General features: G+C 47.0%; 1 protein-coding gene across 1 annotated transcript; it reads right to left on the bottom strand.

Moving 5' to 3' along the window:
• Positions 1-10,790: 10,790 nt before the first annotated feature.
• On the bottom strand, positions 10,791-12,594 carry TACSTD2 (tumor associated calcium signal transducer 2). Its single transcript, XM_081088235.1, has one exon. It carries the CDS (start codon positions 12,495-12,497, stop codon positions 11,532-11,534), a length of 966 nt encoding a protein of 321 aa, XP_080944361.1. The 5' UTR covers positions 12,498-12,594; the 3' UTR covers positions 10,791-11,531.
• Between the last annotated feature and the right edge of the window lie 363 nt (positions 12,595-12,957).

Below are 12,957 nucleotides of genomic sequence, written 5' to 3'. Positions count from 1 at the left end.
GAGGATAATTATACTCATGGAGGAGGATGATTATTGCTTTAATAGTATTTAGTGGTATAATTAGGCTAAAGAAAGGGAGAACCCAATTTGCTAGCTCTTTAAGCATTTTCTGAAGTTCTAAATGTATAAATAATACATCACCTTGAACTGTCCTTTTAACTAACTTGTTTTCCTCCTGTTGTTAAAGCAAACTATAGTCATTTTGGGAAATGTGGGAAATACTTAAAAGCTTAGTTGGAGACTATAGAAAGCCCCAGTATCCCCACCTAATTTTTGTCCTTTATTTCTGTATCTGTAACCTGATGTCAGGGACACCCCAGCACTGCCTGGCTTTACCTTCTCAGGGTCCCTCCAATGGAATTCTTGACTTCACTTCTCATGGGTGTTCCCTTTTATATCCCACAGAGACACACAAAAAAAATGTTTTTCCTTGATTGCACCAAACAATATGACCTATACAGCATAGGTGCAAAGCAGATCTATACTGAAAATTGGGAGATAAAGTCAAGGAGGAAATAGACATCACAGTTTCATATTCATCATTTATTCATTCATTCAGCAGCCATAGCCTTTAAAATACATTCAATATTAATATTCCTTTTCTTAGTGAAGTCACACACTAGGAGTCTTTACAGGTTGAATAATACCCCCAATCCTCCCCCCCCAAAAAAAAAAATTCATGCCCACTTGGAACCTATAAATGTGACCTTATTTGGAAATAGTGGTTTTGCAAATGTAATAAAGTTAAGAGTGGGTCCCAGTGCAATGCCTGGCATCCTTATAAGAAGAGGAAATTTGGACATAGATACACACACAGTGAAGACAGCCATGTGGAGGAGACAAGGATTGGAGTTATGCTGCCACAGGCCAAGGAACACCAGAGATTGCCAGATGCAAAGAAGGATTCTACACCAGGGATTTCAGAGGGAACATGGCTCTGCTAACATCTGGATTTTGGACTCCAGTCTCCAGAACTGTTAGAAATGATTTTCTGTTATTTTAAGCCACTGCATGTGTTGTGCTTTGTTATGACAGCCCCAGGAAACTAATACAGTCTCCCACCCACTCCTGAGTCCTTCCTTTCCCCAACCTCCCAGCTTCCACCTAACTTCAAAAAGCAATGAGAGCGCCCTGGCTGGTGTGTCTCAGTTGGAGTGTCGTCCTGTGTACCAAAAGGTCCCCAGTTCCATTCCCTGTCAGGGCCCATTCCCAGGGTGCAGGTTTGATCCCCAGTTGGGGTGTGTGGGGGAAGCAACTGATTAATGTCTCTCTCAATGTCTCTCTCTCTCTCTCTCTCTCCACTCCCCTCCCCTTCTATCCTCTCTCTCTAAACTCAATAAAAATGTATTTTTAAAAAGCAAATTTGTTTCCTTAGCTCCGCACCCGGGGCCTCACTTTGCATATTCAAGGTTCCATCTCTTATTCACCAAACAGGAGGTGGACCAGGCTCTGCAAAAGAACTGACTGCAGTAGTGATTGGTTTCTACACTGATAAAATTATTCCAATCCATTCCACCTGACGATTTTTTAAAAAAGAAGAAAAAGGAAAACCAAACCAGTTACAGTTAGTTTGAATTTAAAACAGCAAAGTTTATATTTAAAATAACAAATTTGTTCTCATTTTTCTTTTTTTAAATGGAGTGGCTCCTTGTGTAATTTTGTTACTTCCCCTCACCTCATTTAATAGTATATTGTGAGCATTTTTGCATATTAAAAAGTCCTGAAATATTATACCATAGTTAATATATCTGTAATCCCTTATGCATAAATCCAAAATGTTCTGGAAACCAAAAGCTGTTTTGAAAGTTTGGTGCCAACGCATTTGATGGCAAAGCTGACCTAATGTGGCCTAGAGCTATTTGTGGTCTATTCATACCAATTAGTGTTGAAACCCAGGGTCCTTATGACTTTGATTAAATTTGGTTTTAAGTCCTAGCTCTAGAAATCATCTCTCTCTCTCTCTCCATATATATATATATATATATATATATATATATATATATATATATATATATATATAATCTCCTATATAATAAAAGGCTGACCCCACCTCCAATGGGACCAGACGGCCAACCTCCCATGGCCCCTCTCCCTGGCCAGACCCCACCCCACCCATGCACAAATTTGTGCACTGGGCCTCTAGTGTGTGTGTGTGTGTGTGTGTGTGTGTGTGTATACACTAGAGGCCTGGTACATGAAATTCGTGCATGGGAGGGGGGTTCGCTCAGCCCAGCCTGCACCCTCTCCAATCCAGGACCCCTCAGGGGTTGTCCAACTGCCAGTTTAGGCCTGATCGCTGGCTCCTAATTGCTCACCTGCCTGCCTGCCTGATTGCCCCTAACTGACCCCCTGCTGGCCTGGTCACCCCACACAGCCTGCTGTTCAGTCGTTTGGTCATCCCTCACTAACCCCCCTGCTGGCCTGGTCACTCCCAACTGCCCCCCCCTGCCAGCCTGGTCACCCCCAACTGCCCCCTTGCTGGCCTGGTCGCCCCCAACTGCCCTCCTGCCACCGATGGGCTTCGGTGCATCATATACACCAAACATCCTGTGAGACAGCCCTGACTTCAGTAGGAACTGGACAAAGTTCACGCATAGGCAATTCCAGAAGAGGAACTAGGACTGATAATAAACATCATTTAAAAACATAGCTAACGCCACCAGTTTTGGGGCCACCAGTGGCCCAAAACAAGCCTGACTCCAATCATTTACCTGTGCATTCCCATCTGAGGAGGGGCATTTTTCTTTTTACAAAGGTACCTACCGACTTGTGTACTTGCCAAGCATGCACTGTAAGACAGGGTCCAACTAAATGGGGTGTCTTTTTCTAATTTATCTGCCCCAGGTGGGGGTGGGAGGGGGGAAGAGGCACAGTTTCTAATTTGCACAAAGATACCTAGCTGAGGCCTTGAGTAGATAACTGTTTTTTCTAATCAATTTGTCCCAGTTGTTTAAATTGTAAAGCTATTACTGTTTGCATAGTATATTGCACTGTGTTTTCCTTACTTATTTTTTTTTTATTAGTTCCACTCATAAAGTATTTAAATGTGTTCCATATTGCTTTTCCTTAAGAAACTTTCATGGAGCTTTAAGTAGCTTTCTTTTTCATCCTTTTGCTTCTGAATATTATTTTGAGGGCTAAGAGATGGGTAAAACCTACAAAAATCTACCTTCTTGAATAGTTAATCCCGGATGTGAAAGGAGCATATTTGGTCCTGTTTAAACTCTCAGGCCAGACCTAGCCCTTCTGGGGGAAATCTCTACCCATCTCATCTACCCAACCATTCAGTGAGCATTCATTTGTGAGCCCCTGCTATGTTCCCTGAATTGCTCTAGACTTTGGGAATGAAGAGGGGAATAAAAAGAAGCTTCCCTTCATGGAGCTTGCACTGGACACTGTGTACTCTCAAGTTTGATGTAACCATAAAGAATAATATTTGTGAGTGCCCATTGGTGCCAGGGACTAATCTAAGTGCTTTACATTGGCTTCCATGTTTACACTGAGAAGTAGCTTTGCCAGAATTTGCACCTACACAGTCTCAGCCACTTACGTTACCAGAAGCACACTCACGGATTTGATCCGTCTACTCCATTCCTCTTCTTTTTCCCAGATGGTTGACCTCAAACAGCTGGCAGTGGGTGGACAATAAGCATAAATGGCAAACACTCAGATCGCTCCTGGTCGGGGGCTTTGCTCCCAACAGTGTTCCCCTCAAGTCTGATTGTTGCCCTGACTCTCACTTAGCCTTAGTTCCTGGTGCCTTACCTTTTCATCTCCATCCTGGGTTTTGGCCTTTCTTGGTTTCCTTTGCCATCTCATTCTCTTTTTCTGGCATGAAGGGCTGGAGTCCTTTGAGGTGCAGTGCTCATTTCTCCCCCTTTTGGTCTATTACCTTTTCCTTCGGCAATTGCATCCCTGCCCCTGGCTTGTAAGTGCTACCCTACATCTCAGCACCTCCCAAACTCCCATCGCCAGCCCACAATACACCAGGCATCTATATCCTACTCCTGGCTGAATTGGGCATGTCCAAAACCATACTCATCATTCTGTTCCCACCAAACTGCCCACATTCCTGTGGCCTCTGTCACAAGGAATGGTACCACCAACCAGTCATGAAGGACAGAAACCTGGGAACCATTCTTGCCATCTCCCTCTTCCTTCCCATCCCATATAGAATCCACACTCATGTCCTAATGATTTTATATTCTAAGTATATTCTAAGTATCCCTCCAATGCAGCCACCTCTCTCCATCATCATCATCATCATCCTCTATACCTGCTCTCAATCCAAACTACCTTTATCTCTCACCAGAGATTTTTCTTCTTCTGGTTCTATTACTCCCTTGCCTCTCATCTTGTTCTTTTTCATTCTATTCTCCATACTTGATCCAGAGTGATCCTTTTAAAACACAATCAATTATGTTATCTGTTTAAAAAAACAAAAAAGAAAAAAAAATATTATTTTTCAATGATTTCCCCATACTCTTGACTGGGGTGGGGTAAGGCTCTGTCCGCAGGGAGAAAAGGGTCCTTGCACATGCACTTCTCTCTCACTAAAATTCTTCTCTTTGTGCATAAATAATATCTATTCATACCTTGAATTACAGATCGAGCATCAATTCCTTAAGGATGTGACTTCCCCTATGACAAGGTCAGAACTCTCAGATATGCTCTTCTTCTTTAGAATACTTACCTCATTTTTTAATTGTGCCCTTACTTATGTGACTATGCAGTTAATGACTGTCCCTGCCTCTGGCCTTTCATTTCCTCAAAAGCATGGACTCTACCAGTCAGATTGTTGGTTGTAAGCAACTGAAACCAATTCTGGCTAAATTTAAGCATAAAGGGAATTTATTGGAAGATTTGGGGTAAGTTCACAGAATTAATGGGAAGGCAAGAGAACCATATTCAGAAAATGTCCAGCAAGTAAGGTTGTCTGGGCAGTAGGAACATGGCCAACCTTCAGCTATGGGACAGTCTAATGAAAATGCCCTCACTGGAGCTGCCGCCACTGGACGCTTGGCAGTTGTACTGTTGGCAAAGCTGATGCTACTGTGGCTGATTTATCAAGTGGCCTGATGTATGGCTTCATATCCTCTAGATCAGCGGTCACCAACCTTTCAGACCTCACAGACCACCGGTGGCCCGCGGACCACCGGTTGGCGACCGCTGCTCTAGATCAATGTCCCAAGCAGGACAGTTCGATTGGCTGAACCAGATCACATGCCTATTTCCCAGCAGCCAGGAGCAGGACCAGAGAGCCTCTCACCAAGACTCACATTATGGAATGTTTCCTTCATTGAAAAGGTTGTTGGGATGCCAGGTAAGCAAGAAAACAAAAAAGATAAATGAGCACCAGAGAAACCATGTCTATTTAATCCAGCGGTTCTCAACCTGTGGGTCGTGACCCCTTTGGGGGTTGAACGACCCTTTCACAGGGTTGCCTAAATACATCCTGCATATCAGATATTTACATTATGATTCATAACAGTAGCAACATTACAGTTATGAAGTAGCAACGAAAATAATTTTATGGTTGGGGGTCACCACAACATGAGGAACTGTATTAAAGGGTCGCGGCATTAGGAAGGTTGAGAACCACTGATCCATCACATATTCCGCAAACTAGCACAGTATCTGGCATAAAATAAAATAAAAAAATATTTGAAAGATTGACTGAATGATCAACCCTCAGTATCTTTAAGGTCACAGGTTGTCCAACTTGTGAAGGTTCAGGGTAACCACCCACAGTCACTCAGGACATCTGTACTCTAGCTATGTCCAGCATTGGTCAAACTGGCCACTTGGTCAAGCTTATATCACTCCCATTGAGGAAGTGATATAAGAAGACAGGAGACGGAAGGGCTATAAACTAAAGTGAGTAGATATTGTTAGACCCATTTTGTGATGTAAATGTGAGGGTCAGGGAATTGATCTACCCTTTCACACAGCTAAAAAGAGAGAACTGAGACAGCAGGCTCCATCTGCTGACCCTGTTGAGTTGATACCTTCTGTATCACATTGTGTCTCTGTAGCATCTGATGATGTGCTTCCCATCAAAGTCTTTGGGTGGCCGAAATATTTCCTCCAGCCGTACCAGCTCCCAAAGGAACGGAGGGCAGTAGGATTACTAATTAAACTAAGCTAGATCCAGTTGCCGGGCATAAGGACACAACACTTCGAATGAGTTAAATCATCTACTCAAGTGATCCCTGCCCGTTCTTCCAAAGACACAGGCTGTGATGCGTTGGTAAGCTGAGCTGTCTGCTGTTGACCCACTGGTTAGCGTGATCGACAGTCACTCTGGGACCTTTTGTTTCCCATTTCACCCACCGTGACTTGGCCTCCTTCTGCAGCATGGAGCCACGCATTTCCACCGAAATAGAGGACATAGGCCTGCGGAGGTGCTAGCAGACCCAGCCCTCCCAACAAATTCCTAGATTTTTCATAAAAAGCAGTCATGAAATTTCTGATGGGATTGAGCAATGACAGAGAATGGTTCCAGGAAGAAAATTACAACCAGAAGATGTCTACCAGGATTCACTCTTGATTGTAAAAGAAATCCATCAACTTCCCAAGTGGTCCTTTGAGGGGTTCCATCTGGGTCCCCGAGAATAAGCCTCCCCACTGACAGCATCACTGTTTGGCATGGAACCCAGGTGTTTGTCCTGCCGGGTCGCAGAGCTGAGCTACAGAACCTCAGGCTCTGAGGAGGAGAGTTCTGGGTGTGAACTCTAGCTGGACTCCTGACCAGCTGTGTGATTTCTGGCAGGTCATTTATTTACGCCTTGGTTTCCTCACCAGTAAAACAGGAATCGCAGAACATGCTTCTTCATGTTCATGGCATTGTGAAATGATTGAGGTCATCAGGATAAAGCTTGTAGGGCAGTGTTTGGCACCTCTTATGTGCTTAATTCAGCGATTTTCAACCTTTTTCATCTCCTGGAGCACATAAACTAATTACTAAAATTCTGCAGCACATCAAATAATGTTTTAATTTTTGCAGATCTGATCCAAAAAATATTGGTATAATTTTGATTCATTCACACCAGACAGCTATTGTTGTGCTGGCTGTGGTCATTTTATTTTATTTGACAATGCAAGGGCAAAGAGGTCAGTATCCCTGACTAAACACTCAGGTATTGCATGCTTTCAAAATTCTTGCAACACACTGGTTGAAAATCGCTGGCTTAATAGTGGCAGCCATTGGTATTGGTTCAATTCAACACACTTTCCTGAGAGCTTATTAGCTACCAGACACCCTGTTCACCCCTGTGTGCAGCACAGAAATAATCCTCCCAAGAGCCTATTTCCTCCTTGGGAGGCTTTGTTCAAAAGGGATAGAGGAGAGGGCTGTGGGAGAACGAGCTCTCTTGTAACTAAATACAAAAATACATGCTGGCATCCAGTTCTACAGAGGCAGGATAGTAAACTGGTGAAGAGCATGGATTGGGGGACATTGTGTGGTAGACACAATTATGCCCTTGATTTTAGCTCAAGGAAACTTATCGTGAGACTTCTGACCTAGAGAAATGTAAGATACTACATGTGTTATTATAATAAATTATTAAAACTAATATACTCTGGCTTGCAAATGTATAAATTCTAAGAGGCAGTATAGCACATTGGTTAAGAACATGGATTTGAGGGCCAGTTTGCTGGGTTCTAATCCCAAATGTGTTACTTACTTATTAGATGCGTGACCACAGGCAAGTATGCTTTCATTTACGACAGGAATGATAATATAGCCACCCGTGCTAGTTAGAGTGTGTGCTAAAATAAAAGACTATTATAGAGACGCAATAAGAATGTAATTTGAAAATGAAGACATTTCTTTCTTTCTCACATCACAGTTAAAGGCGAGTGTCTCACTTGGCATTGGCCAGGTGGGCCAGAGCTCTGCTTTTGTAAATGGTGGCTTCCAAGGTTGTTCTATTCCCCCTAATAGAAGTCTCCAGAAAGAGATGTCTCCTTAAGAAAGTGGAATGGGAGCACTATTCACATTGCATTGAAGAGTTCAGCTATTGGTAGCTATCCCCCCCACCCCCACCCCTGGTTCTTGGGTTCCTTCCTATCATTCTAACACAAGTCATCATTTAAGAAATACATACTCAATCTTTTCATATCTTATATCTAATCCTTAAAAACCAAGCATATTAGCTAAGCCTCTACACCTTTTACAAATAAGAAAACCAGAGTCCTAAAGGCCAGGTAACTTCAAAGCCCATACATTTACATTTGACCAAAGCGTGCCTCCCATTTAAGTGATATTAATTGAAAAGCTGAAGAACCACCACCACAATTCAAAACCAGGAATGATCAAGGAAAATTTTAAGATGAACAGGAGACTAACTAGAAAGACAGTGTAACAAACATAGAAGTCGGGCTGTGGGAGTTCTAGGATCACGCTGCTTCTATCTGCCTGACTTGGGTAAATCCATTCTCCTCTCTGGGCCTCGATTTCTTCATCTGTAGGGTGGAGTCCTGGATTAAAATGATTCTCTGCCCAACTCTGACTTTCTGTGATTCAATTTGGAAAATAGTGAAGCCGAAAATAAGTTAGCAGAAAGAAATGGTGGCTTAATAGTGATATTAAAAATTGCCCCATTTAAGGAGATAACCTGGGTGGAGAAAGTCCCGGTGACCAAAACAAGGAAATCAGATGAGCCTCGGGGATCAAAAGACAAGCCGTAACCTGCTCCTCACATTCCTTCTGAGGGCAGCCCAGCCCTGAGCACAAAGCAGTCAGTGCAAGTTTTGAGGGGAAATCCTGGAAGTAGCTAGTTCCGGGAGAGTTCTGCCCCCAGCAGAAGCAAGCAGGAGTTCCCTGCAGAAGTATGAGGGGCTCTTCCTTGGAAGAAGGGAGTAAGAAAGGTGTCTCGGCCTGCTTGGTGCATGGGCTAGCAATCTGGGCTAGCAAACCAAACACACTGTTTCTAAGCCCTGGCCCTGCACATGGAGGACATGTGACCATGAATTACTCCACCTCCATGGACCTGTGTTCTCACATATGAAATGAACATTTCATAGGAGAGAACGTTTAAGATCTACTGAACTCTAAGTGCCCAGATTGCCCTCAGCAGTCTTATCAATGACCTCCTTTTACCTTTGCAATAGTGAGAGAGATTCGTAGTTTCATTCAACAAAGGAGAAAACTGAGAGTTAAGTGACTTACTCACCCAGTGGAGCATTTGTCAACACTATTTCCAGGAAGCCAAAGTCTCAGAGATGATATCCGGGGAAGTGCTTTGTGAACTATTAAATGCAATGAAGTACAAGGATTTGTCCCAAATTCATGCAGAAATGTAGAAATTATCCAGAATTTCTAAGTGTAAAGGAGACAAGTTGCTAGCAATATTCTGATGAAGGAATGGGCTTCCCAACCGCCCCCACCCCCCGCCCTCCCTCCCCAGGGCTTTTCCCTTTGTTCAGCCTCCAGTCAAACCTCAACTTGTTTATTTTCTAGGCAGTCAAGAGAGACTGTTTCGAAGAGACTCTTGAAACGATGGCAGCCTGATATAGTAAAGGAACACAGGACTAGGAATCCAAAGACCTGAGGCTCCTGCTGTGCCGCAGAAGCGTTCATCTTGAGAAGCCACTTGCCCTTTCCTTTGTGAAATGAGGGGTCAGGTTAAGAGGTGATTGCCAAGGTCACTTTGGCTATGGCACTTCAGTGACTCGGAGAAACAGAAAGCACCAGGTGAGGGAGAGTGCAGCCTCGCTGTCACTGTCCCGGTTCCCATTCTACCTTGGGGCACTTCACCATCCTTCACTGTGGGGAAGCCAGTCCACCTCCACTCTCTCCCCTTGTTAAGCCCCATTTGAGCCTGAGAGAACCTTTGGAGTCTAAGACTGAGAGATCTCTGGCAAGCAAGTATCCACCCCTCCAGCCCACACAAGCCACAGCCCCCCACTAGGAAGCCACCTCCCCCCCTCTCCCCGCCCCCGCCCCCCCACTTTTTACCTGGTGTTTCAGTCTTGAGGGGTAGGCATAGACCATAGACACAAGGGGGGAGGGGGCTGGGGGGGGGGTAGAAATTTAAGACTGATTCCAGGGCAAGACACTGAAGTCCTGGCTCTAGCTATTTGCTTTTGGATATACCAACCACTCTCTCCTTTGTTATATTGTTGCAGTAATTTCTGAGGAATTGCAGGAACCTGTTTGCCTGTGGGCTACCCCACAGAGACCTTCTAGCACACTCAGCTCTCATAAAAGAAAGCGAATGACTAAAAACAAGGGATAAGTGTAAAGGAGACAAGTTGCTAGCTTTTACAGCTAATAGGAAGTAAACATTTTTAAAGCACATTACCAGTAAAATCTTAGGAAAACAACCTTAGCGTGCACACAGAGTCCCAGCATAGGGCTCTCCACAGATTCACCATTCGGGCGTGGAAGATCACTTAACCTCTCTCAGAACCACAATACTTTGGGATTAAGTAAATTGCCAAGGGCTAAATGGGAATAGTACCACCTGCTTCCAAATAGGGTAAGGGTTCAATAGAGATACAGCTCCTGAAACAAACAGGTTCCCTTCTCCACTTAAAAATTCTTGATTAGAAACAAGCCAACAGCACCTGATTCTGGCCTCCTCCTCAGCCCCACCCTCTAGCAGTTTGAGGGAGGTTTCCAAATAATCTCATTTAGAAAAACCAGTCATTGCACCAGCCTGCTAGTGTATCTATGCTGTTCACCAGAATGGAAATAAAAAGTGCCCACTCCTGCAAAAAAAAAAAAAAAAAAAAAGTGTTATAATTTAAAATGAGAAATACGAGTCGTGGGAAATGAGAGTAAACTGACATAAATCTAGAGCAAGTTTTCACCAACTCCATCTTTTGTGCCTTAATGTTTTATTAAATTCGTGTTTTTTTAAAAAAAATCACAGTAGCATTATCAAAGACAACATATGTACAAACATTTTACAAAAGAAACATTACTAATGTCATCTGTAACAAGGGGTAGCTGAAGGCAAACGCTGCGCTTCGGGCCGAGTCCGCCCTTAGACAGACATCTCAAGTGTGTTCAGGCCGCTGACACAGACTTCTTTCCCGGGGACCAGCACGTGCGGCCGGGAAAGCAGATACTACCCCAGCCCAGTCAGCGAACAGAACCCCTCGTCCAGAAGACCGTGCGCTGATCACATAACTGAAACCCCAGACAGTAAAAGCGCTGTTTCCCATCTAAACGCATTTAAGCCTTCAACATCGATGGCGTCACTGGCCAAGTTGCTGGGTGGTTGCACAGACCCTGGGTCCTCACACAGAGCCCTAGGCCAGCCTTTCCTTCACTCTTCAAGTCTGGCTGGACCGAGAGGGAAGGAATGGCAGTAAATGCTTCCTTCAAGACAGAAGCCTCAAAGAGAAGCGACGCCCAGACCAGGATCTGTCAAGCTTGGTGGAGGATGGAGGGACAGGAATTTGGGAAGAGAAATGTCTCCTTTGGGCCAAGAGTCAAGAAGAATGACTCACTTTGGTCTGGGAACCCCCGCTAGAATCCCGTACCCCACCCCGCCCCCGCCCCGCCCCGCCCGTACCTACAAGCTGGGTGCCTGTCTCAACTCCCCCAGTTCCTTGAGCTCCACCTTGCGGTACTTCCCGGACCTCCGCCGGTTGGTGATGACCAGGACGGCCACGCCGGCGACCAGGGCCAGCACGACCACCACAATGACGGCGATGAGGCCGCCGGTGAGGCGCTTCATGGAGAACTGGGGCGGCTTCTCGTCCAGGTAGTAGATGAGCGTCTGCTCCACCAGCAGGGGCTCGCCGCGGACGCTCACGTCCAGGCCGCTGCGCCCGGTGAACAGGGACTCGCCCTTGACGTCCCTCTCGAAGTAGTAGGCGGCGTCCGCGATGTCCACGTCGCCGGGGCCCTTCTGCGACGCGTTCTGCCGCAGCTCGATCTGGATGGTGGGCTGCTCGTAGTGCACGGCCGCCACGAACCGGGGGTGCAGCCGGTAACGCTCGCGGAAGAGCCGCCGCAGCTCGGCGTCCAGGTCCGAGTGGTTGAAGGCGCGGGCGGCCGGCCGGTGGCGCAGGTCGATGAGGATGTGGTGGGTGCGCACCAGCTCGTCGCAGCGCAGGCTCAGGTCGCCCTTGTCGGTGCGGCGCACGCCCACCGAGTTCACGCACCAGCACACCGCCGTCTGGTTGCACTGGCGGGCCTTGAAGCGGCCCTCGTGGTCGCAGTCGGGGTCGTACAGGCCGTCGTTGTCCACCAGCGCGTGCTCGCTGGGGCGCACCAGCTTGCGGCCGCTCTTGGGGGCCCCCATGCGCGCCTTGAGCAGCAGGCACTTGGAGGTCAGCGTGGAGCAGTCCACTTCGAAGCCGGAGCCGATCGCACGGCACTGGCAGCGGCCGCCGGGGCCATCCCGGCTGCACGTGGTCATCTTATTGGTGGGGCACGTACAGTTGTCCTGGGCGGCAGCCCGGCCGGTCGCCGCGGCCAGAAGCAGCAGCAGAAGCAGAGGCAGCTGCAGCGCGAGGCCTGGGCCCCGAGTCATGGTGGCGCCGAGGTGCGCGGACGGGAAGCGGGCGGATGGATGGACGCGCGCTGGGGCTGTGCGGGACTCCGGCTCCGAGGTCTGCCACAGTCTCCAGGCGTCTGGCCCGGGCCGCTCCCTCCCGCTCTTATACTCCACCGGACCAGCCCGGCTGGTTCCGCCGCCAGCTCACCCTCTGGTATTTGGGTGACACATCTCTAACCCCCTCCCCCTCTCCCCGTCCGGGTCCTACAGAAGCTACAGCCCGCCCAGGGCTGCCCGCGATAGGATCAGGGGGGGCGGAGGCTGCCCCCGCCTCCTCGGGACCGAAAGCCCCACAGAGGAAAACCGATACTCACCTGCGGGCTGCCTGGACTCGCCTCCTCCCCGATCCGCCTCACCTAGGGCGGGGCCCGCCCTGGGCCAGCTTCTAGCCCCGAACCTCGGAGAGACTAGGCCGCTCTCCGGGGCTGGCATTCTC

The sequence above is a fragment of the Myotis nattereri genome (assembly GCF_964212035.1).
Source record: "Myotis nattereri genome assembly, chromosome: 3".
Taxonomy (NCBI): Eukaryota; Metazoa; Chordata; class Mammalia; order Chiroptera; family Vespertilionidae; genus Myotis; species Myotis nattereri.
Note: the sequence above shows the minus strand (reverse complement) of the source record. Positions and strands in the feature narration are given on the sequence as shown.